This window comes from Dendropsophus ebraccatus, chromosome 1 (assembly GCF_027789765.1).
Source record: "Dendropsophus ebraccatus isolate aDenEbr1 chromosome 1, aDenEbr1.pat, whole genome shotgun sequence".
Taxonomy (NCBI): Eukaryota; Metazoa; Chordata; class Amphibia; order Anura; family Hylidae; genus Dendropsophus; species Dendropsophus ebraccatus.
This window is the reverse complement of record NC_091454.1, coordinates 95,126,903-95,154,360: the sequence shown is the minus strand read 5'-3', so window position 1 is coordinate 95,154,360 and position 27,458 is coordinate 95,126,903. Positions and strand designations below refer to the sequence as shown.

The 27,458-nt window shown below is 40.7% G+C and overlaps 1 protein-coding gene across 9 annotated transcripts in view; it reads right to left on the bottom strand.

Moving 5' to 3' along the window:
• Positions 1-27,458, bottom strand: part of NAV3 (neuron navigator 3) — a 344,164-nt gene that overhangs the window by 82,384 nt on the left and 234,322 nt on the right. For all 9 annotated transcript variants that reach the window (XM_069975584.1, XM_069975530.1, XM_069975540.1 and 6 more), the window contains 3 exons: positions 22,374-22,757; positions 11,658-11,777; positions 4,028-4,160 (listed from right to left, as the gene is read on the bottom strand). In XM_069975584.1, coding sequence (XP_069831685.1) covers positions 4,028-4,160; positions 11,658-11,777; positions 22,374-22,757 — 637 coding nt within the window. The remainder of the gene's footprint in view (positions 1-4,027; positions 4,161-11,657; positions 11,778-22,373; positions 22,758-27,458) is intronic.

Here is a 27,458-nt window from a genome sequence, read left to right as displayed (position 1 = left end):
TACACTGCTTCTTTCTAATAACCCGAATCTTGATAAAAGCCCCCCTACCTTCCCCATGGTTGAACTGAGTGTGTGTGTGTTGGGGGGCTTTTATCAAGACTCGCCCTGTTGCCAAAATGACCTGGAAACTGCCCTGCGGGGGAGTGGTGCTTCTGCAGTGTCAGGTCTGTCCAGGCCCCTGTACAATGTCCTTATCAGGCTTTCTCCCCCTGACTGGAGCAGACACACCAGGCCCGCTTCTGCCATGAGGCAGACTGAGGCTTCCGTCTCAGGCGGCAGCTCTTGGGGTCCTGCAGGGGGCGGCAGAATCTTCTCTGCCACTGTCATTTTAGTGAAGTTTAACTTCGCTAAAATTAAAGCAGCCCGATCCCCTAACCGTGCTGAGTGCAGTGGCGTCGCTAGGCATTAAGATTCGGGGCCAGTGCCCCGAACAGGAAGTTCACTCCCCCGAATCTTTTGCCTATGAAATCACTGTACTGCACTCTGAACTGTGCTCAGCTCCCTCCAGTCTTTTCAGAGGGGGGGGGGGAGTGACGGAGGATTCAGCAGACCACCTGCTGAATGACAGTTATCTGCAGAGTATGTAGAGAGAGGGAGAGAGAGAAAGCCCCTGCGCCCCCCCCCCCCCTCCTGTCACTGTGAGGAGAAGCTGCTCTCTTATCTGGCTGCCGCGGAGGATGGATGACCTCTGACCTCCCTCTCCTGCCGGGACCTCTGTGACTGCACCACCTCTGTAAGTATACAGCACACTATCACTGATACAGTGGGGGGTGGGAGACACTGGGGGCTGCTTACACACAACTACTGACAGCAGCAGGGTGTTTTAGTTCTACAGGAGCTGTGACACTGTAGGACTACAACTCCCAGTGTGGTCTGGCTTCTGTCTGTGCCCCCCTTCCAAGAATCAAAGTTGAAGGGGACAAAAGCTGCATAGACAGAGCACACTGGGGGTTGTAGTCCCACATTGTGTACAGTTACCCTGTGACTGCAGCTCCTGTAGGACTGGAATATAATATGAATTTCCCCATATTACCTTATCTGATTGTATAAAACACTGAATAATAAACAACTAGTAATGTACCCCATGTACCCCAATATGGTCCCTGTATGGTGCTGTTATACTGTGATGTTATCAGGTGGTATCGGGTCTGGTATGGTGGTATTAATCAGTCACAGTATGTTGGTATCAGGTCTGGTTTGGTGGTGTTATCCAGTCACAATATGGTGGTATTGGTCAGGTCTGGTATGGCGGTGTTATCCAGTCACAGTAAGGTAGTATTGATCAGGTCTGGTATGGCAGTGTTATCCAGTCACAATATGGCGGCATTGGTAAAGTCTAGTATGGTTGTGTTATCCAGTCACAGTATAGCGGTATTGGTCAGGTCTGGTATGGCGGTGCTATCCAGTCACAGTATGGCGGTATTGGTCAGGCCTGGTATGGCGGTGTTATCCAGTCACAGTAGGGTGGTATTGGTCAGGTCTGGTGTGGCGGTGTTACCCAGTCACAGTGTGTCGGTATTGGTCAGGTCTGGTATGGCGGTGCTATCCAGTCACAGTAGGGTGGTATTGGTCAGGTCTGGTATGGCGGTGTTATCCAGTCACAGTATGGCGGTATTGTTCAGGTCTGGTGTGGCGGTGTTATACAGTCACAGTATGGCGGTATTGGTCAGGTCTGGTATGGCAGTGTTATCCAGTCACAGTATGGCAGTATTGGTCAGGTCTGGTGTGGCAGTGTTATCCAGTCACAGTATGGCGGTATTGGTCAGGTCTGGTGTGGCGGTGTTATCCAGTCCAGGAACTTGTAGTACAACAATCAGCTGAAATATTATGACTGGTTCTTTATAAAGTAAGAGGCGTTTGAGGTTCTGCAGCAGCTAAGGTGTATGATGAGGTTCTGCAGCAGCTGAGGTTTATGATGAGGTTCTGCAGCAGCTGAGGTGTATGATGAGGTTCTGCAGCAGCTGAGGTTTATGATGAGGTTCTGCAGCACCTAAGGTGTATGATGAGGTTCTGCAGCATCTGAGGTGTAGTGTAATGTCTTGCAGCAGCTGAGGTGTAGTGTGATGTTCTGCAGCAGCTGAGGTGTATGATGAGGTTCTGCAGCAGCTGGGGTTTGTGATGAGATTCTGCAGAACATCATAATACATAATGAGAAAATAATAAGTTTACTAGTAGCTGAGGTATCGACGTGAGAATAGTTCCTACACAATTGATTCTAGTATCAGGGGGGCGCCATTTTAATTTTCACCTCAGGCAGCAGAAAAGCTAGAATCAGCCCTGAGACACACACAGGGGCAGGAGATCCCAGCTCCAGAGCTCTTTAGGGGAATGTATTGTGAGTTTCCTCAGCAGCAACTACAACTACTATACAGCTGCTACTGAGTCAGCACACAGAATTAATCCACTTTTCTACTGTCCCCTACAGTTCCCTCCCTGGTGCACACACTTCTCTGTCTTGAAGGGGACTTAATACAGTATTTCTGAACCTGGATGATGAATATAAGGACAGGGTGGCAGTATACAATCTCAGAATCTTTATGTTAAATATTTCTGTAACTATATGGCCAGCAGATGTCACTATTTCCAGTGACATATTTTATACCAGAATATTTTATGTTTTATCATACGCCACATGTGTACATTACATTATGGGAGAGGCTACAAAGTTCCGAAAACACAGAAAAAATATCTGTATTACAATGAAAACTTACTAACTATAAAATAACTATAAAATCTCCAAAACAAAACTAAAGCTCAACAATAAAGAATTTAAGAAGTTTGAAAACACTATAAATCAGATGGTACAATGTTCACAATTGCATTTTGTAATAATTCATATGATTTCCAGAGTTTCTGTTTGGCCCCACTCACATCATGTTCATGCAGCAAGAGATACATCAGGATACCAGTAAAAATACTGACATACAGTACACTGCAACATACCCTCAGTGGTCTCACTGATTTCACTAAACTGAACATTACTGGACTTCAAAGGCTTCTGCGGCTCTATACTATTAAAGGGAGTTTGATGTTAAAGCTTCCAAAAATCTAAAACAACAATAGATGTGATATAAATCAAGTTTACAAACTATTTTTTTTTTTACTTGTTATGCTATACTTACTTATATCTAAGTCCAGTCTCCTGAAGGCAGTTTTTTAGTCTTGTGCTGGACCAAACACAGGAAGTCCTAAGACTAAAAGGCTGCCTTAAGGAGACTGGACCTGGACACAAGTATGTATGAAATATTTAATGTAAATTGTAAACGTGCTTGCTTATATTCTTGATTTTTAAATTTGGAAGGTCATAGCAAGAGTAAAACTTTAAAGGGGTTATCCAGCGCTACAAAAACATGGCCACTTTTCCCCTACTGTTGTCTCCAGTTTGGGTGGGGTTTTGAAACTCAGTTCCATTGAAGTAAATGGAGCTTAATTGCAAACCACACCTGAACTAGAGACAACAGTAGGGGGAAAAGTGGCCATGTTTTTGTAGCGCTGGATAACCCCTTTAAAGCTTAGGTTTGAGAAATAGACTAAATATAGTCACTAGTCACATGTTAGGCCAGATGTGTATAATGTGTTATGCATGCAATACATCAGGCATGTACACCAACTATACAATGTGTGCCAGGCCTAAGGCCCACAAATTTAGAGAATGCCAGAGAATGGTGCTAAAGAATGGTGATCCAAGGTCCAGCAGAAACCTCCAGGTGTTGTGGTTTTAATGCGCACAGACAATACAATACATTAAAGAGAAAGATGCCTTTTGGAAAGAAAAAAAATGAAAACCTGCGTAGAAGACTAAGACATAAGCACTCTATATATTCTATCCTGCATCCTTTTCATTTCTACTTTTTGAAAAATTTGTCAGAGGAACCCTTTTACCATCATGCTTTACGTAGGGCCACTTCAATTTTGGTGTTTAGCAGTCCCTTACAATCAATCTGTAGTACATTTTAAACTTACACTTAAATAGCACAAAGGGTATGACCAAGTATAATGAAATCATGAGTTATCGGCCAATACTTACCGATGTATGATTAGTTTTCCTAGGAGAAACTGCATTGGAATAGGAACCAATAGAGGATGTATTCAGGTCATCAGTGCTGAGGTTATCAAGTGTGTCGCTAAGGCCACTGCTAGCAGAACTGCTGTCATCCCAGCTACAAAAGAAAGTACATGCAGTTAGTGTTGTACTACAGCAAAGCTGTCACTTTGTATTACCAGAGTACTCCATCACATCATTACAACCATCACAAACTGCTAACAATAACACAAAGCAAGTGTCACATGCCGTGTCTCATCTATGTTACTGCACATGAAGCCAAAGTAATTGGAAACAATGACAGGAAGAAGTATATGCATAAAAGGAGTACACTCAAAAATCTGTCTTGGCAACTACCATTACACGTCCTTGTCCTGTTTATAAGCTAAAAACTAGGATGCTCCTAAAATGTTTGTAGTAGCTTAGAACGCACTTAAACCAGACAAGCTTACGTGAAAAAGATGATATTTTTGTCTATAGAAGTCTTAATTTTCCCTAAGTCAGACAGCACCTTCCTTGGCAGCACTATATCACCAGTGCCCATTGTACACTAATTCTTACATACAGGTTTGAAATATAGAATAAAAACCTCATCACTTCGAAAAAAAGATTTCTAAATTGCCAACATTCATCAAAAGCTTTGAATATGTACAGCTCCATTTATTTTGTAGTCAAGGTCTCCTGCAATGAGAAAACATTCATCTAGATGACAAATTAAAGAGGTATTGAGGAAATGGAATCCATCACTCAGACAAAGGTAAAAAGTAAGTGTTATTGTACTGAAAGCCGATAGCAAATATCTATAAAAAGGTAATTTAATAAAGACAATGTATACTATTACACAATATTATGTATTTATATAATTTACTCGTTTTTATTGGCAGTTTTAAATGGTTGTACCCCAAAGATCCCTGCCAAATGCTAAGCTCTTGAAAGGTCATGTGATGAGGACTAAGGGCACCGGATGCATAGTGTCATTGTTTCCATTAATTCCATTTATTGCTCAAAAATGTATTGTACAGTATTCTCATTCATATTTCCCAAATGTATTACCCTCTTCTTGTATCAAATAAGAAAATAATAACAAGTAAACATTTTCCCTGTAAACATGACAGCTTTAACACTTTACCTGGCACAGTAAAATGCTGTGGCAGATGGTATAGCGTTACTTGGATTTTGCATTTTAAATTCAGTATTTTACATGTAATATTCCTATTCATCCATTAGATGTCACATGAAGGAATTTTACGTGTCTATTAGAGATGAGCGAACCTCGAGCATTCGGCATAGCTGCTGAACTTGGATAAAGCCCTAAGGCTAAGTGGAAAACATATCCATGTATTAATGTTTTCCAGACAGCTTAAGAGCTTTATCCAACTTCAGCAGCCCCCGCTATGCCGAAAGTTCGGGTTCGGATAGACTCGAGCATGTTTGAGGTTAGCTCATCTCTAGTGTCTATCTTTTCCCCAATACTCCCTTGTTTCACCTGTTCTTTCTTTCTTGCTTCTGCCACTTGTTCAAGAGAGGCCCATTAGTGGTATCATACTGCATGGTATCTGCTGGTTACATGGTGGAGAAGAGCCCCTTAAGAGTTTACAATAGTTAAAGGGGAACTCCAACAAAATTACATATATATATATATATATATATATATATATAGCATGCCACTACTTATCAGCTGCTGTTTGTCCTGCAGGAAGTTGTGGTGTATTCTTTCTAATATTTAACAGTGCTCTCTGCTGCCACCTCTGTCCATGATAAGAACTGTCCACAGCAGTAGCAAATCTTAATAGAAAACCTCTACTGCTCTGAACAGTTTCTGACATGGACAGAGGTGGCAGCAGACAGCACTGTTTCAGATGGGAAATAATACACAACTTCTTGCAGGACATACAGCATCTGATAAGTACTGGAAGTCTTAAGATTTTTAAATAGAAGTAATTTACAAATCTATTTAACATTCTGAAACCAGATAATTAAGAAAAATTCTCTGGCTTTCCCCCTTAAGGCTAATAAACTTATTTAGTTATTTGATATACCATAAGTGAAAATTGCAACATTCCATCTTGATTCATCTTCAGTTTCCCCGTCATGTAGGATCTCATGTCACCATTTATTTAGAAATGCTGGTGTTGCATAAAAGTCATTTAATGTAGTGAAACTGAGAAAGAATACTTTTTTTAAGCTTTATTAAACTGTGGTCTTGCAAGCCTTGAGGTACAGTATGGCATAAATCGTGTAATGTAACATTAATATGACTAAGTAATGTTGAAAAATAACACAGCACACAGTCACACAGCACCAAATATACACCATTCATTTATCATAGTTAATGCACCAAAGTATTCCAAAGTAATAGTTGTGATGTCAAGTATATAAATCCCAGTTAGGACCAAATTAGATTGAAGTAGCTGAGAGTTATTTAATAGCTAATGTTATGGTTCATTAAGCCCTATAGAACGGCTTAGAAAATGCCGGAACAGGAGCAAGACTTGAAGCTGAAAGGTTAGGACTCAGGCTGGGTTCACACACAGTGTATTTCAGTCAGTATTTGCTTAGTATTTTGCAACCTCAACCAGGAGTGGATTAAAAACACAGAAAGGATCTGTTCACACACTGTTGAAATTGAGTGGATGGCCATCATATAACGGTAAATAACTGCCATTATTTCAATATAACAGCCGTCGTTTTAAAATAACAGCAAATATTTGCCATTAAATGGCGGCCATCCACTCAATTTCAACATTGTGTGAACAGAGCCTTTCTGTGTTTTTAATCCGCTCCTGGTTTTGGTTGCACTATGAGGACCACAATACTGATTGAAATATACTGTGTGTGAACCCAGCCTCAAACTGCATGAGTCAAGGCTATCTTGGCAATGGGTGTTACCTGCATTACAGAAATTCTCTAATGTGACCAAAAAAAGAATAGTTTATACCACTAAATAGCTACACAAGGTAGATATATCAATCAATATTTGTTGGAAAATTCTGACAATCTATGCTTGTGTAAATTTGCAAAAAAAAAACTAAAAATGTCCCATAATAAGAAGCACTTGATGGTAAGAGAAGCTATAAATACAGTATAAGATTTTGAGCTTTTTCATAAATTTTTAACCTTAAGGTTGAAATGGGTAGATTGTCCAAAAAAATCTATAACTTTTTGATATAAAAACACACATTAATGGATTCTCCCCAAAGTGTATGGCAAAAATGTGATGTAAATTTAGGCATACTGTTGTTGTTTTTTTACTTAGTTTTTATTTTCATTTTTAAAAAACAACAATTATGTCAAAACAGCATTCCTTTTATTTTCCATTGCATCCATGTGTATCGTCTCTACTATAAATACATACAAAGGCTATGTTCACACAACGTTTTTTCAGCCCCGTTTAAAATTATGTCCGTTATTTTGAGGCTACAATAACGGACGTTATTTAGCAGCCTGGCCTCCCCTGCAATGACTGGTGTTTGTACATTATTCTAGTTTGGAGTTACTAATTAAACTTTGGATGCGGCTTAATTGAAAAGTTAATTGAATTTAATAGTAAAGACAGAGAAAGAACGGTGATAAAAGGAAAACTGTGTGTGAACTACTAATAAAAAAAGGTCCGCTTTTTACAAAAGACTTCTGGAAATAATGATCATGTTCATTATTTTGACGCCCGCGGCAAAAACGTCCGTTATTCAATGCATTGTGTGCATTGGACGTCCGTCTTCCCATTGACTTCAATGCATTGCCATTTCAGTCAGTTAAATCGTGGCAAAAATGGCAGTTTTTTTAAAATATGAAAATCGGCCACCTTTATGTTAATTTTGGCGTTGTGTGAACATAGCCAAATACACATATTCAGACATCGCTGATAAATTTTGAAAAACGGATCCAAACGGATGCACACAAATGCATTTGTTTTTTCAACCCATTTTTCATCCGTTTTTTTCAAAAATCAAATGAAAAAAAAGGATTGCAAAAACACAGTGTGAACCCAGCCTTACATCAGTCAGAAAACAATTGTCTAAATGTAGTACAGGGGCTACAGTATGTATTCACTTAGAGTCACCCATTTATTGACTGATTCCAGTGACAACCAGTGGAATAATAAATGCAGGTATGGGCTGCAATACAGACTGTTACTCGGAAACAATACAAAATACAGCAATATATATTTTTCCCATCTGAAATTAAATAAACTTTATTTTGTTTTGTTTTTAACCCATTAATATATTGCCATTTCGTATTTTCCATTAAAACAGAGGTAAAAATTACACATATTCATGAATAACGGGCAAATGTAATCTACTTGATTGCATTTTAATATACTTCCGGATAACAGGGATGGACTAACAGTTATTTGTTTGTTGTGTATTTAAGAGGTTCAGCAGCCTACAAACTTCAATGGAGAGAAGGCGGTGGATCAGTTTGTTATTCTGTGTCCATATTGTTAGATAGATAGACAGACAAACTAGGAGTTCCCAGTAAAGAGACTACAGGGGGAATCATCATTCTCCGCACTGAGCCAATTATACAAGGCAATATTGGCCCGAGTAATAGGGCCCTAAGATAGATTATAGATAGATAGATAGATAGATAGATAGATAGATAGATAGATAGATAGATATGCAGTTTGAATTTGTAGACCATATGCACCCTCCCTTTTCCCTGATCTCTGTATACTTCTGTAGATATATTGCTCATATAAAGCATTATGCAATTTGAATTAGTAATCCTTTAAATATTTTTGAGAAGAAAAAGTGCAAAGTTCAAGAGTTCTTTATGAAAAGGCTTTCTTTATTTTGCCGTCCCACTGTAAATCCTTCTTTTGATTTTGTAGATGAAACACTAATTCTATCCAAACATATCCCCACCACACACATTGTATGTAACCTAATCATCTAAGATACATATTCACACACTAAAAAAAACAAACCACTTATACTTTGGACATCACATCAAACAGAAATACTCATGTGTGGGAAAAGGCCCAGATCTAGGAGATCATTAGATTGGATTGTTGGGAAATCCTTTATTGTGGCCTGGCTCTCGACCTTTTACAGCTAAAGTTTACAATAACTAGAGCTGAAGGAACCATTTTTACTTGTCTCTAATGATTATGGGATTGAAATAATTGTTAAGAAAGCTCAAAATGTGAGGCTACTCTATGACACAAATCCAGTCTCTGCAGAGTCTAATGGCAGAGTACAAGCAATAGGTTCATCACTCAGGCATCATAAATAAACTCCTACAAGTCTTATGATAAACCATAAAAACCCAAGCACTATTTCAACAGTAACCTGATTAGTATAATCTCAGAGACTGGCCTCAGCCTAGGCAAATGACTGCTTTCAGCGTTACTGGCCATATATTGGGATAAGTAACTTTGTTCTGCTATCCAAAAATTGTTGTTTCCTTTTAATCAACCACAGTATAAGAAAGCAATGTATTCCCAGATGAACTATAATAATTGAAATGGACTGTCTCATGGCTTGTAGATGACTGCCAATGTAAAAATTACAATGCAATATTAGTATAATGTAATTCACAGTTAGAATAAATTTAGTATGCACAAAAGGGTAACATAGCTAAATTAAAGGGAGTGTCAGTCAGGTCTACCCTTTCTCATATCTAAAGCCCCTATTACACAGGGCAATGTAGAGAGCAAGCAAGCGCCAACCTGTCAGGTCAGTGCTCACTTGCTTCTCGCGGGGAGGCTACCCGGGCGATCATTAGATCATCCGGGCAGCCCATAGGAGACAGTGGCGGTCTGCCGCTTTTATTACACAGAGAGATGGCAGCAGATTGTTACAAGGCTGATCGTTGGCTGACAACGATTAGCTGACATTGTGCATATTGGCTGATCAATGTCTTCTATTACACAAAACAATTATCAACTGTAACGGCCAAATACAGCCAACAATGGCTTTGTGTAATAGGTAAAAATATATATATTTATCCACACCAGTAATAAGTAATTTGAAGGTAACTACAGGGCTCAGCATGTGTATAGAAGCCTGTATGCCATGTACACAGATTGAGCTGCATTTCTTTTTTATGTAAACATCTAATTTGCCAAGATAATATACAAAAAAAAGTAAAATAACTGCAAATCATATAAAGAACATAAATAGTTAAAAAGGAAACGGAAACACCAACATTTCACCACCACAGTTTTGTCCTATATTTTGCTCATGTCGCTTCAGGAGGTTTATTAAAACTGCTATTCATTTTCTCATTTAGGAAGGAAACTTCTAGATAGATAAAGCAATCCAGTGCAAGCCTGCAACTACAGCAGGGCCTGTAGAGACGGCAATAAGACTACAGTGACAGCACAACCTAAGGCTTATCTACTATAAGAGCTGAAGAAAATATTTTTAAAGTAGGTATCTATGAAATATTGATGGTATTATGTATCTGCTCCTCTTTTTAGGGCTGCAAAAAAAATCCTTTTTTTTCACACTGCTGCTATCATACTACAGTCCTTCTATGCAAGACAAGAACTATCCTGTTTGACTGAAAACCTCCCTCCTACAGTACATATTTGTTCTGTATTAGATGTTTACAGATGATCTATGATGCTACACACTACTACAAGAGTTCAGAGCGTCCCCCGAAATACAACAGCGGCATGTTTCTGTCATTTACGATACAAGCTTAGTATGAGATGATGGCACAAAGAAAACTAATCACCATTATTTTTTAGGTAAGATCAGCTGACAAAGGCTTATTTAAATGGTATTTGCATATATATTCAAAAGCAAAAAATATTACCTAAATCAAGGTTTTCTCCATGGCATCCATGTAATTCATAGAGCAGACTTTTTTTTATCCTTACTAAGTATGATTAATTTAATTATTTAATTATTAAAAGGGTTGTTTCAATATATAAAATTTCTTTGAAATAGGAACCAGACATATATTTCCCTTGGGCTGGCAATAACTGTAATATTACACTGAGGATATTCAAATGACTGGTTGTCTGTATAATACTTTGACAGCCCTAGTCTAGCCGAGCAAAAGCTCTATGGCTTCTATGTGAACTAATAGAACATATAGACTATTTACTGTATGGGTGTAGGTCACCTGAGGTTCTTCATATAAGGGTTCAGTGTCCACTGCATCACAGACCTACTTTTTGCATATATGCCAGGAAAATTGTCTCCCATTAACCCAACTGAGTGTTCCTTTAGGTTTTGTCAAGGTGGTATGCATGGGCATATCTATTTTTCTGGCATAGCAGACTATACTTTCCTATACAGTGGATCACCACAAAAAAACTATAGAACTATGAGTAATGTGTATATATACAGATGTGTCTACACTTATCTTTTCTGTAGTTAAGGGTTTTAATCTCTCATGAAAACAATTCAACATAATATGCTAACTTGTCATCAAAACACTCTAAAGTCTTCATTCATATACCAATCACTAGGTCTGCACACATAGACCTCCGCAGTCCTCTGTGGCCTAAATACGTTACAATGATGTAATAGAAAGTTAGTGATGACCATAAAATAAAAATATAGCCTATATTGCAAAAATACTAAACAATACAAATGTATTAGCCACCTTTTGTTAACCTAAATACATATAAATCAAAACATAACTTGTCAGTTCTTACCTGTCTGCATCAACAGCAATATCATGTACCCCTCTATGAATGACATCACGAGAGTTTGAGAGATCAGGTATCCTATTAAGACTTCTGGTGTATAAGTTCAGTCCACCATCCGTTAAATACCTAATGTACAAAACAAAATGAGTATTGGATTTAGATGAATTCCACAGAAAAAAAAAAAAGAAAAGAAAAAGAAAGGAAATTGTATCACATACATCTGTGATAAGAACCAAGGGCACCTTTATGCACTAACAATATGTGACCTTGGAGAAAACTCAGTAGTAGCATGAAAATCACATTCAAGAGTGATTAATAATTGATCTTCATGGATTCAGGTTGCTATGCTGTAGGGAATTCCTTCGCTCTATTGATTCCTTAAAGTGACAATAACTGTGGTTCACTGCAGGACTCAAATTTAGGGAACTGACTACAGATTCTAATACAGAACACGCTGGAAGAAAGATGCAGATGCACAAGTGAGGGGGTGCAGAGGTTACAATCATTGAGTGCCTGGTGTTTGAGGGGCTAAAAAGGTCATGATCAAACAACTTTCCACCTTCTTCAAGAGACAACATGACTCTAGTCTCCAGTTCAGGTGTGGTTTGCAATTAAGCAGCTCCAATAACTTCAATGGAACTGAGTTGCAAATCCCCACCCAATCTGGAGATAAAAGTCTCTAGAAGAAAGTGGTCATGTTTTCCTAACAGTGGATACCCATTTTCATCTGGTACATGGGGGCCCAGTACAGATTTTATTTATTGAAAGCCAACTTCAAATAATATCTTTGTCTATGAACATAGGTCTTAATCAGAACTACACTTTGGAAACATCCTATTGATAATCAAAACTTAACAGGAATCTGTCAGCGCTCAGGCCCTACCCGAGATGCTTTCAGTCTGCAAGCTGCATAACCAAAATAGACGGTATTGTACCTTCCCCTTGCTGACTACTCAAAACTCTCGGGCAGTTCAAAATTGCTGACAGATTCCCTTTAAACATGGCTTGAAAGGCTTCAAAGTACTTAAAGTTAAACTGAAATGCACTAGATTATAAGGGGTAAAAAAAAATATGATATTAAAAAAAAACAAAAGGTAACTCAGAAAACAAAAGCTCCTTCTTTCACAGGCTACAGGCAGCATTGTAAGGTCAGGAAATTACTTTCCGACTACGGCAGAGTGTTGTGTAGTCAAACAGGTGTGGAGGGGGGTACATTTGTTAATAAGTGTTTATTGGATGTGTTTTAATTTTTAACAGTCATTGCTGTAGTTCATCTGGCAAATCACAGCAGTATAGGCTCAGGAATTAAAACTTCCCGCTTATTGCTTAAAGAGGATGTACCACCAGGTACATCCTCTTTAAGCTGAACCCACGGATCAAACGGCGCCGTCACGGGGAAGCCAAAAAAACGGACCGCGGCACGGTTCCCGTGCATGGCGCCATTCTATCCAACGGAACCGGCCGGTGCTCAAGCACAGGAGGAAGGCCGGCCCGCCGCCAGTGGGAGGGAATTCCCTCTCCTGTATGACGCAGCTCCATTCATTCTAAGGGAGCCGCGTCATACAGGGGAGGGAATTCCCTCCCACTGGGGGCGGGCCGGCCTACCTCCAGTGCTTGAGCACCGTCTGGTCCTGGTGCATAGAACGGCACCGTCACGGGGAAGCCGGTGTCGGTCCGTTTTTCGGACTGCAGCACCGGCTTCCCCGTGACGGCGCAGTTCGATCCGTGGGTTCAGCTTAAAGAGGATGTACCTGGTGGTACATCCTCTTTAAACAAAAAAAGGTTCAGAGCAAAAAAATAAAATAAAAATCTGCTTGCAAGTGACCACTGAGGCCTTAGATTGGCTGTTCAATATATGGGAACGCCACTTTAGAATGGTGAAAGGGGGAAATAAAGCAGTGGGAGTAAGCACAATCATCAAATAGAAATTACGGATCTCCGGCTCCAATAAGGATAAAACTTCAATGTTTTTTTTAGCTCACATAAAAAGTTAGACATCGACATCCATTAAAACATGTTTAAACACTTTTGGAGAAACATTGCATAGTCATGCTACTTTTTGTATGAACAAATAAAACAGAGATTTTTTTTCCTTATTGGAACCAGAGATCTATACTTTCTACTTGATGATTGTCTTCACCAAGAATCAGCCCGAGTTCTGGGTCTTCTAGGCTTCACTCCAGGAAACTATTCCCAATGTATTATGGTTAGCAGTCTTACCTTGTTTGTACTGTATATGAGTCCAATGTAACAAATCTCGTAGCACTCCAGCTCATAAAATCATGATCCTTTATTTATCCACGAATACAAATACATCCAAGAACACACAAGATGTGTACAGCAACGCGTTTCAACGTGACCGTCTTTTTCACAGCTTATACACCAATGTATAAAAACAGCTCATATATATATCAAAAAGTAAAAACAACAAAGGAAGTTCCACACTTACCCCCTCCTCCAAACAACGTCTAGGTGAATGTGATGCGCATGTGTGCAATCAGGCCGCGCTTGTCACACCTGAATTCCGACACTGTGGAGGTAGGGGAAGGTGCTCCTCCTAATGGATGAACATAGACATGACACACCACAATGCATAATGAAAAACAACTTAAGATAGACATGATCATATGAAATCATAATATGGTATATAACTAATAAATGTACATCAAATCAGTTTTATAATTAAGTCCTTTAGGGAAGCGGGTATCTAAATTTAATATCCAGAAGGCTTCTCGATTGAGAACCTTCTGTGACCAATTCCCTCCTCTATAATCTTTATATACTTTTTCTAAACCAAAAAATGTAAAATGTGTCAAATCGCCATTATGTGCAGTGATGAAATGTTTAGCCGCACCTGATACATTCTCGCCTTTGCGGCCAATGTCATAGACATGTTCTGCAATGCGAGTTTTTAACCTTCTTGTGGTGCATCCTACATATGATTTGCTACAAAGAGAACATGAGATGGCATAAATTACATGGTCCGTATTACAATTTAAAAATGATTTTATCTGGAAGCTCTTATCTAAATCATCTGTATTAAAGGTGACAGTCTTCTTAGCATACTTGCATACGTTACATCGAGATCCTCCACAAGGGAAGAACCCTTTCTGAGAGAGCCATGTTTTGCCTCTATTCACATTATGTTTTGGTATCGTGGGCGAAATTAAATTGCCGATAGTGATTCCTTTTTTCGCAACCACATTACATCCTCCCTCTAAGATCTTGTTTAATTTATCATTGATACTTGATAATTGATACAAAATGGGTAAATGTTTATTAAAAATCTTTTTTATTTCAGAAAACTGTAGGCTATATGCTGTACTGAAAGTCACTTGTTTGGATCCATCGTCTCTGCTGCCCCCATCAGTGGATGAGAACAACAGAGACGAACGATCCCTTTCAGCTGACAGCCGTTTATCTACAGCAAGCATACGTTATTTTGAGTGACAATCAAACATACAGAAAGTTAGATCAAAACCCTGAGGCAATCTGTAGGGCGTCACTGCATGGGTTACTTCAAGAGGGTAGGGGTTTGGGTATCCTCACAGAGAAGGATTGCAACTTTCTGATGGTGGAGGATCCCATAACCCCTGCCTTCCATGGACTCCCTAAAGTCCATAAAGCCATATTCCCTCCTCCTTTAAGACCCGTAATTTCCAGCATAGGGTCATTGTCTGAGAAAATGAGTATATGGGTAGATGAACTGCTGCAACCTATAGTTAAAAACTGTGTAGCCTACCTAAAAGACAGCAAGGAGGTTTTAAAATCCATGTGTAATTTTCAGTGGAAAAAGCCATACAAATGGTTTTCATGCGATGTGGTGGGTCTTTACTCATGTATACCCCATAATTTTGCTTTAATTTCGCTTGAGTACCATCTCAAAAAAGCTAACTTATACTCTAATGAAATAAATGAATTCATCTTGTCATCTGTAAACTATCTCCTTAAAAATAATTATTTTCTGTTTGAAGGCGAATATTTTCTTCAGATCACTGGAGCCCCGATGGGGTCATGTTTCTCCCCCACGCTTGCAAATTTATACATGTCGTGGTGGGAGGACATGTTCCTCTTCTCGGATCAAAATCCATTCAAGGAATGCATTGTTTGGTATGGGCGGTACATTGACGACCTCTTGTTTATCTGGGGTCGCAATGTACCGCCCATAGAGGATTTTGTAAATTACATTAACGACAATAATTTTAACATTAAGTTTACCAATACAGGTTTAGTGGAGACGGTCGATTTCTTGGATCTTACCCTGACGGGGGATGTGGCAAGTGGTACCGTTATTACTTCCCTGTATAGAAAGCCAATCGCCTGTAATAGTATTTTGGAAGCCACAAGTTGTCACCCCAAACACACTATATCAGCAATTCCTAAGGGAGAATATCTTAGGACAAAAAGAGCATGCTCCAGAGAGGAGGATTACACTCGGGAAATAAAAGGAATAGATGAAAGGCTACGCAAAAGAAAATATGCTCCCTGGATGCTTGACAGGGCCAAACGGCTGTCAGCTGAAAGGGATCGTTCGTCTCTGTTGTTCTCATCCACTGATGGGGGCAGCAGAGACGATGGATCCAAACAAGTGACTTTCAGTACAGCATATAGCCTACAGTTTTCTGAAATAAAAAAGATTTTTAATAAACATTTACCCATTTTGTATCAAGATGATAAATTAAACAAGATCTTAGAGGGAGGATGTAATGTGGTTGCGAAAAAAGGAATCACTATCGGCAATTTAATTTCGCCCACGATACCAAAACATAATGTGAATAGAGGCAAAACATGGCTCTCTCAGAAAGGGTTCTTCCCTTGTGGAGGATCTCGATGTAACGTATGCAAGTATGCTAAGAAGACTGTCACCTTTAATACAGATGATTTAGATAAGAGCTTCCAGATAAAATCATTTTTAAATTGTAATACGGACCATGTAATTTATGCCATCTCATGTTCTCTTTGTAGCAAATCATATGTAGGATGCACCACAAGAAGGTTAAAAACTCGCATTGCAGAACATGTCTATGACATTGGCCGCAAAGGCGAGAATGTATCAGGTGCGGCTAAACATTTCATCACTGCACATAATGGCGATTTGACACATTTTACATTTTTTGGTTTAGAAAAAGTATATAAAGATTATAGAGGAGGGAATTGGTCACAGAAGGTTCTCAATCGAGAAGCCTTCTGGATATTAAATTTAGATACCCGCTTCCCTAAAGGACTTAATTATAAAACTGATTTGATGTACATTTATTAGTTATATACCATATTATGATTTCATATGATCATGTCTATCTTAAGTTGTTTTTCATTATGCATTGTGGTGTGTCATGTCTATGTTCATCCATTAGGAGGAGCACCTTCCCCTACCTCCACAGTGTCGGAATTCAGGTGTGACAAGCGCGGCCTGATTGCACACATGCGCATCACATTCACCTAGACGCTGTTTGGAGGAGGGGGTAAGTGTGGAACTTCCTTTGTTGTTTTTACTTTTTGATATATATATGAGCTGTTTTTATACATTGGTGTATAAGCTGTGAAAAAGACGGTCACGTTGAAACGCGTTGCTGTACACATCTTGTGTGTTCTTGGATGTATTTGTATTCGTGGATAAATAAAGGATCATGATTTTATGAGCTGGAGTGCTACGAGATTTGTTACATTGGACTCATATACCGCATGTCCAGCAAGCTCCTGGACTTCGTCTGCACCGCTCTAGATCCTATGGGACACGGTTCCTTCATGAGGTATGAACCAGAACCATTACCAAGCTTCATTACGGTTGAGTGGTGAACCTACTCTTTTATGTTTTGTTTGTACTGTGTTTAGCTGTGTGTGAGCTACTGTGTGAGTGATTTTTTTGTGTTTTTATGTCCACTTATTTCTGAGTAGGTTAGTGTATGGGTTACAAATATTCCAGAATAATCCACAATAGTATTGAGGCTACGTTTTTGGAAGCCAAATCCATGTTTATCGCATAAATGCAGCCTGGAAATTGTTTTAATTAAGTGATAATAGAAATATGTGGAAGGATTAAAAACAGAATAAGAGACAATGTGGAATTGCAAATCAAAGAAGATGAGCATTGAAAATATGATAATTCCCCTTTACTAAACTAACAACTTGTCAAAAATGTATCAAGAAAATTTGCCAGAAAACTGTATAAGAGGAATTTATTATGGTGTCCAGGGAAACATTAAAGTCAAGGGAGATTAATTAAGTATCATGCCAGAAGTCTCAGCTTGAAAGAAGCCATTCATGTCCACAGTTCTCAGCAATGTTTCCTTTACAGTCCAAATATCCTTTATCGCTATTTTACTAGTCAGTAGCATTAAACAGGATTTCTTCTTTGGAAGTATCCAAGTTTCAAGCATCTAATATTTAACATACTGATAATGTTGCTTCCACAATACACAGTATATTTTGCAGTTCATAAAAAGTAACATTTAGGCTTATGTATAATAGGACACAAATGTTCCCATTATTTTGTAGACTGAAATACAAGGCAACTTTAATGTTCCCCTATTTGGAAAAAGATTATCAAGGGCCATCATCCAGCCAATGTAAAAATCTAGCCATGTTGGATCTTTTGGGATGGTCAAAAGGTTCCCTGCAACCTTTTTCCTATTGAGGTAACACTAACATTGCATTTTTAGTGCAAAGCAAAATGAACATGTATACCTTTAACACTTCTAGAGCTGGAGAGGGTACAAAGACGGGCGACTAAACTAATAAGGGGAATGGAGCATCTTAGTTATGAGGAGAGATTAAAAGAATTAAATTTGTTTCGTCTAGAGAAGAGACATTTAAGGGGAGATATGATTAATTTATTTAAATATATAAATGGCCCCTACAAGAAATATGGGGAAAAGATGTTCCAGGTAAAACCCCCTCAAAGGACAAGGGGGCACTGCCTCTGCCTGGAGAAAAAAAGGTTCAATCTCCGGAGGCGACAAGCCTTCTTTACAATGAGAACTGTGAATCTGTGAAACAGTCTACCACAGGATCTGGTCACAGCAAAAACAGTAGAGGGCTTCAAAACCGGCCTAGACAAGTTCTTAGACCAAAATAATATAAATGCATATGTATAGAACCTATCACCCCTCCCCCTTCCCTGTATCCATCCCCTCCTTGGTTGAACTTAATGAACATGTGTCTTTTTTCAACCGTATTAACTATGTAACTATGTTGTTAGGAATCAGACAGCAGGACAAGACAAGACAGTGAGCCCTAAGCTCAGCCCCGCCTACTGTCCACTACCTATTTGCCACAATCCGCCCTAAGATGGCGGCGAGCAACTGGGCGGCAGTCCCTGCACTGGCTAGGTGGGACACAAAGACAAGACAGACAGACAAAACACAATGAAGAATAGTCGACAGTCCGGGTCACAACAATCGGGCAGCAAAAGTACAAAATCACAATCCAATAAGCAGAGTCAAAAAACAAGCAATATGGTCAGGGGCAGGCGGCTAGCAAGGATGGTCAGAACACCAGGCAGAAGGGTCTGAGAAACGACAGATAATAGCAGAACTCAAGCAGGCAGAGACTAAGTCAATAACCAGCAATGATATCCCAGACTGAGGAAGTTATATAGGAGGCCAGGGTTCTGATCCAGAACATCATTGGAACATCCCCCTGATCTCCAAGCACAGACACCTGAGAACAAAACAGATCCACTGGCAGGAAGACCTGTCAGTCACAGCAGAACCAAAACACAGATTAACCCAGACATGGCCAGACAGAACTCAGCAGGTGAAGTCGGGTGTGTCTCTCAAGGTGAGCAAATAACCAGTGTTCACACACTACAAAACAAAACACAGAAACAGAATGGCAAGAAAATCAGCGCCTTCTTGGCCGCACAGCACGAGCCGAGGGGCGCATAATGCTCAGCAAAGATACAGTCCTGACATATGTAGCTTATGATGCATCACAATATGTTGTAAATGTTGCAATATAAATATATCTCATATGTGATACTCAAACAAACCTGCCAATATCCCCCTTTAGCTTTTTACCTGATGTTTACAGCCCTTGTCTTCTCTTTTTTTGTCTGTCCTGCCGTTTCGGAGCATTTTGATGGGTAGCACATATGTAAATGCAGAGCACCAGCCCCACAGAGCACCCTCCTCAACCTGCCTGCCACCTCCTATGCATGTTCATATATGTATAATTGTACTGGTCTATTATGCGTCTCCACGTATTCCTGCATATGCCCATCTGAGACCGGTATAATTATGCATAGAAGGCGGTAGGCGGGCAGAGGGGGGTGCTTTGTGGGACCAGTGATCCTAAGGACCTAATTTGCATATGTGCTGTGCATCAAAATGCCCCGAAACTGCAGGACGGACAGAAAAAAGACCAGGGCTGTAAACATTGTCATCCCACTGTGAGTATGTAAATGCCGGCCACCTTAACCCACCGCCGCCCGGAGCATACTTTACCTGGACCGCACTCCAGCTGTATCTGAGGCTCCCAGCTCCCATAGGCCCTGCCCAGCCAATCAGTGACTGTGGCGGGGCCCTGCACTGCTTGACTGAGCGGGACATACGGAAATGGGGAGCCTCGGATGCAGCCGGAGCGCAGACCAGGTAAGGTATGCTCCGGGCGGCGGCATTTACATACTCACAGTGCAACTGTCATCCCTCTGAGATTATGTAATCTCATTGAAAACAACAGTTTGTGATCCGCAGCGGACTTTGCTGCGAACTAGCAGTGTGAAATCCGCTGCAGATCCTTCCTGTTTGAATCTAGCCTAAATGACAAATCAACAAGATATATCATAAATGTCCAGTAGGTTAATAAAAATTGGTTGGCAAAAACATGTTCTTGCTGTAAAACTATGCATGTTGCACCTAGATAAATAAGCATAACCGATTTGGTGAGTGCCGGGTTCTTCTATTTACCTGCTGCTGGACCTATCCATCATGTGCACCACCTACTCTTGGAGTGCCATTCATCTCTCCTATACTATAAATGTCCAATGGACGTGAGACCTACCTCTGGCACGCATACCTATCTTGAGATAGAACCTCCTTTCAGCATCCTTGTGTCCTCCAGAGGTGGTTGAAAACCAAAAGCAGCCAAATAGGTCTCTAATTTTAGACTTTACTTGAGCACTTTTGCATTTGTTTATCTTGGAGTAGTGATATATAGTATTGCCTAAGACTATTAACCATTGGAGTGCAATCATGCAGATTTAGTGGCTTCAATTTCTCTGTGTCTGATGCCTTTTCTTTTATGTAAATCAAAAACAACCTATTAAGGATATATTGGGGGAAACACCAATAAAACATCAATTTTATTAATACGATTAAAATAAAAAAAAACCACAAACAATTAATACCACACACGTGGCGAACACAAAGTACAGGCAAAATTCTACAAGGCCACGCACCAACCACTTGGCACTCCTGGACCTTGATCCACACCAATGTTAATGAATACAGTAGTAAAAGATAAAGATACGATCTCACCCATTCAGTTGTCCAATTCGTTCATGGTGTGTCACTCCATGGTGCAGTGTAATGCAGGAGTATACACTCACTTTCAGCAGGCCTCCTTTTCTCTCCCTATATGCCCCTAAGTACGTGTGTATTTATGTTTCTACCCCTGCTCGCACAGGGTCCCTCGGGGCACTCACCCTAACAAGGGCGACCCGTGCCCCGATCTAACCTTTGAAATCCACTCCCTATAGAAACCCTATATAGGTATATAGATATAGGGTTTCTATAGGGAGTGGATTTCAAAGGGTAGATCGGGGCAGGGGTCGCCCTTGTTAGGGCGAGTGCCCCGAGGGACCCTGTGCGAGCAGGGGTAGAAACATATATACACACGTACTTAGGGGCATATAGGGAGAGAAAAGGAGGCCTGCTAAAAGTGAATGTATACTCCTGCATTACACTGGACCATGGAGTGACACACCATGAACGAATTGGACAACTGAATGGGTGAGATCGTATCTTTATCTTTTACTACCGCATTCATTAACATTGGTGTGGATCAAGGTCCAGGAGTGCCACGTGGTTGGTGCGTGGCCTTGTAGAATTTTGCCTGTACTTTGTGTTCGCCACGTGTGTGGTATTAATTGTTTGTGGAGTTTTTCTATTTTAATCGTATTAATAAAATTGATGTTTTATTGGTGTTTTCCCCAATATATCCTTAATAGGTTATTTTTGATTTATATGTGATTACCGTAAGGGGAATTTATTCCAGCAGATAGCTGGATTTGGTAGTTTTTTCTTTCCTTTTATGTATATGATTTTACTACAACCATTCTGAGGATGTGTTCCCACAATGTCTTTTATGTGAAATAATGGCTTTTTAAAATGATGGACATTATTTTGGAATGGCGTCCGAAAATAATAAACAGCATCATTATAAAAGAAAAAATGTCTGTTTTTGTAACATAGCCTTGAGTGTATATATCCTTTGTCATCCTGTTCTATGTGAGTTACTGTAGGTTTTGTTATGGAAAAGTAGGTCAAAAGCAATATTTTTTTCACAGACAGAAATATATTAGCAATGGCTGTATCCACACACGTTTACCATTTACTCTATGTACAGTGTTGATCTCTGTGGCACACCTAATATATACTTCCTAACATGTAAAATATAAAGAGATATATAGAATATATAAAAGTCTAATATTTATTTTAGCATACAGTCAAAAACAATTAAAAATGATAGAAAGTGTTCTTAAATGCTAAAAAATGTACTCACCCGCTGTTGATATCATCAGATCTCAGGCTCTTCCCAAGAATGTCCCCATCACTCATATAGCCTCCTACATCCACATCTGAAGACATGTCAAGGTCATGGTTTCCCTTCTCACAGATGTCAACTTGTGATAGGTTTCCAAGCCGGGAAACAGCAGCACGCCGAAGAGGCGTAGTGTACATGAAGCGTGATGGGTCTGTGTGGATGAAGCGTCCAGTATTACTTCTAGGATAAGCACCAACAAAAGATGGGGCATCACCCGCTTGGAGCCTAGGGCTAGCCTGTCCAAGTCTCCAAGTCACTGTAGAGGATCGACTTGTTAAACTTGGCAAACTTCTTCCACTTACTTCAGTTGTTACTGTGCTATCAAAGGTTGTTTCAAGTGTGCTGCACAAAAAGACAGAACAAAAGACTGATCTTATATTGTAAATTTATAACATACTAGAAAATATACCCGGCGCTGCCCGGGTATAAAGTGTCAGTCTCCTGTATACCTGCAGGGTCGTATTTACCATTAGGCACCCATGGTCTGGTGTGTAGGGTAGCACCTTGCAGAGGGGCAGTACCCTCCTGTTCAGACTTGCCAGAAAATCTGGTGTCTTTTCGAGGGGGGTATGGCGGTATTGGTCTGGTATAGCGGTGTTTTCCAGTCACAGTGTGTCGGTATTGGTCATGACTGGTATGGCGGTGTTATCCAGTCACAGTATGGCGGTATTGGTCAGCTCTGGTGTGGCTGTGTTATCCAGTCACAGTATGGCGGTATTGGTCAGGTCTGGTATGGCAGTGTTATTCAGTAAAGTGTGTCGGTATTGGTCATGTCTGGTATGGCGGTGTTATCCAGTCACAGTACGGCGGTATTGGTCAGGTCTGGTGTGGCGGTGTTCTCCAGTCACGGTATGGCGGTATTGGTCAGGTCTGGTATAGTGGTGTTATCCAGTCACAGTATGGCGGTATTGGTCAGGTGTGGTATGGCAGTGTTATCCAGTCACAGTTTGGCGGTATTGGTCAGGTGTGGTATGACAGTGTTATCCAGTGACAGTATGGCAGTATTGGTCAGGTCTGGTGTGGCAGTGTTACCCAGTCACAGTATGGCGGTATTGGTCAGGTCTGGTATGACAGTGTTATCCAGCACAGTATGGCGGTATTGGTCAGGTCTGGTGTGGCAGTGTTACCCAGTCACAGTATGGCGGTATTGGTCAGGTCTGGTATGGCAGTGTTATCCAGTCACAGTGTGGCGGTATTGGTCAGGTCTAGTATGGCAGTGTTCTCCAGTCACAGTGTGGCAGTATTGGTCAGGTCTGGTATGGCAGTGTTATCCAGTCACAGTATGGCGGTATTGGTCAGGTCTGGTATGGAGGTGTTACCCAGTCACAGTGTGGCAATATTGGTCAGGTGTGTTATGACAGTGTTATCCAGCACAGTATGGCGGTATTGGTCAGGTCTGGTATGGCAGTGTTATCCAGTCACAGTATGGTTGTATTGGTCAGGTCTGGTATGGCAGTGTTATCCAGTCACAGTGTGGCGGTATTGGTCAGGTCTGGTATGGCAGTGTTATCCAGTCACAGTGTGGCGGTATTGGTCAGGTCTGGTATGGAGGTGTTACCCAGTCACAGTGTGGCGGTATTGGTCAGGTCTGGTATGGCAGTGTTATCCAGTCACAGTATGGCGGTATTGGTCAGGTCTGGTGTGGCGGTGTTACCCAGTCACAGTTTGGTATACCTGTCCTGTAGTGCCCTGTATATACATGTACTGTATAGATGGAGTAGGGGGTCCTGTATACATGTACAGTATTGATGGAGTAGGAGGTCCTGTATATACATGTACTGTATAGATGGAGTAGGGGGTCCTGTATACATGTACAGTATAGATGGAGTAGGGGGTTCTGTATATATATGTACTGTATAGATGGAGTAGGGGTTTCTGTATATACATGTACTGTATACATGGAGTAGGGGGTCCTGTATATATATGTACTGTATAGATGGAGTAGGGGGCCCTGTATATACATGTACTGTATAGATGGAGTAGGGGGCCCTGTATATACATGTACTGTATAGATGGAGTAGGGGGCCCTGTATATACATGTACTGTATGGATGGAGTAGGGGGTCCTGTATATACATGTACTGTATGGATGGAGTAGGGGGCCCTGTATATACATGTACTGTATAGATGGAGTAGGGGGCCCTGTATATACATGTACTGTATAGATGGAGTAGGGGGCCCTGTATATACATGTACTGTATAGATGGAGTAGGGGGCCCTGTATATACATGTACTGTATAGATGGAGGAGGGGGTCTACCAGTTATTACTGTGGATGTTGTGAGGCAGCTTCCCTAGCAACCATTGCTCCCTGTGAAAATGAAAGCAGTAATCCTATTGGTTGCTAAGGCTCCAACTGCCGTGTCTGCTGCAGCTAATTATATCACCTGTGTTTGCAGTGAGGAGATTTTCCCATTCATCTCTATGAGGCGCCTCTCTTTCCCCTCCCCCTCCCCTCCTGTACATCTGGCGGGGATATGACCTTCGCAATAACCTTCCCGGGCACCCAATGTATCTGTGTGCCAAATTTGGGGTCAAACGGTTCAGGCGTTTGGAAGTCTATAGAGGACAGACAGACAGACAGACAGACAGACTTTGATTTTTATGATATAGATACAATCACAAAAACACAAAGTCAATTTAATGTTTGAGAGATTGGTGTATTAAATAAGGATAAATACTGTATGTATAACTTGTTGCTCAGCATGAACATTAATGTACTATATATGTTTTCCAAAGAAGACAGTCACTGGTATAAGTGCATTGTCATTGTTAGTAATTGTGAAAGACATAACAGAATAGGTCTCTGTCAATCTGTCAGTTGTCTTTTATATTTGAGGGCAGCATAGGAGGCGTATGCCAAGTATGGGGATATACAGTTTCCTACTATTTAAAGGGGTACTTTTTTTTTTCTTCCACTCAATTTCCTTCAAGAGGCAGCAGTAAGGGGCAGCTTGTTTCCTTTTACTGCCACCAACCTTCGTGAGGGGAACTGCAGTGCTGTCTAAGCCCCTGATCCGATCACAATTGACAATGCATAGGAGAGCAAAGACCAAGCCATGAAGAGAAAGAACAGCCTGTAGAGCAACTCTGTAAATGTCCTTCAGTGGTGTAGCCAATGCCAGACTTAAACCCTAGTGAACATCTCTGGAAAGTGCTGAAAATAGCTATCTACCAAAAGTACCCATCCAACTTGACAGAGCCTCAGATGATCTACAGAGAAGAATGGCAGAAGATACCCAAATACAGGTGTGAAAGCCTTATGACATTATACCCAAGAATACTAGAGGCTGTAATTGTTGCCAATTGAGCTTCAAATAAGTACTGAGTAGTGTTGAATCATAAAGCACCTTGTGGTGCTCAGGTAACGATGCCATTCCGTCTGGTTCTCAGCTATGCTCTGTACTCCCTTTGTGTTTCTCTGTGTAGCATAAGAACCCTTTACCGGCTAGAACCAGACAAGTGAGCTCACTCTTTCTGTGCTTCCCTGTTTCCCAGCATCCCACCTAATTAATTATAACCATTACTGGAAAAGGTGTTGGGCACAACCAGGGAGGAGGCCCTGGAATCTCCGCCATAGTGTCCCGATTTGCACATCTCTGTGTATTTAGGAGGATAAATCTGCTGCGGGAGCTTATTCCTTCTATCCCCAGGCACAGGTGACCATCACACAAAGCTGATTGTACAATGTAGGGATAGCCTGGAGCTGCTGAGAGCCCAGGGCAGTAAAACTCTGCATCTTGCCAGCTTCCTGTCTGGTAATTATATAGCTATACTGCAATAGGTTTCTGACACATTAGAACTCCGTCAGCATGGCAGCAATTGACTGCATACTACCAGTGTTCTAATGTGTCTTAGAGAAACCTATTGCATTTTTTCTTTCTAATTTTTGTTTATATCTTTTACATGTCCCTTCAAGGATTAGAACATTAGAAGGAAAAAATGCAATAGGTTACTAGAAGGTGAAACAGGCACCTTCCACCCTGTCGAGCAGAGGGCACCTGGTTAAATTCTCAAATCTCCTATCTATTTAAAAGAGGTCGTTACTCAAGGGTAAAGGGTCTGAATACTTGATGCAATACTCAGCCAATGCAATATTTTTTTTCCTCTTCAACCTCCTCCCGCCGCTTCACTTTATTATCGTCGCTGAAGCCCATGCCCCATGTTGCAGCGACGTTAATTAACGATCCAGGATGACACAGGTGTAGAAGCTGCACCTGTGTCATCCGCAGCGGGTCCCGGCTATCAGTGATAGCCGCAACTCTCAGCACCGGAGCTGTCCTCCAGTGCTGAGTGTTAACCCTATGGATACTGCAGTCAGCACGACCGCAGCATCTATAGGGCTTCTGACAGAGAATTCTCCCTCTACAAAGGGAGAATTCTCTGCCGGTGTCCATTAGGGCTCTGCGAAGTGATTGCAGAGCCCTGATGGTAGCCATGGAAAGCAGGAGCCTCAGGCTTCAGGTTTCCTGGCTACGGAGGCCAGCGGGGGGAGGGAGGAAGGGAGAGAAAGCAGGGAGGGGAGTTCTGCCTCTCTCCCCGTCGCTGTCACAAGATTTTAACAGTGGCAGGGGACAGAGGAGAGGGGGCAGACACATGGACATCAGCTTACGGGAGCATTATGATCCCATAAGCTAATATCCTAAAACGACCTGGGAATTGAAGTATCAATGACCCTAGATCATGAAAGCGTAAATAAAAGATTTCAACATTTTGTTTCACTTTGTCATTATGGGGTATTGAGCGCAGAATGATGGGGAAAACTATTTATTTTTTATAATGACATAAAATCTGGAAAAAAGTGAAAGGGCCTGAAGACTTCCTAAATTCATTGTATGCTCATACCTTGTTGTACTATTAATAGAAATGACAGGTAACAGCAAACAATACAATAACTGAAAGCATCCAGTGGGTAGATGGTAATTATAAAAATGGTAAAATAAATGTGATTATAGAAGTTCTCAATCATTGCTATTGTTTCTATTATGGCAATTTTGTAGTTATTGATTCCACATTGCCTGTCGGTAGGAAGAATATTGAAAATG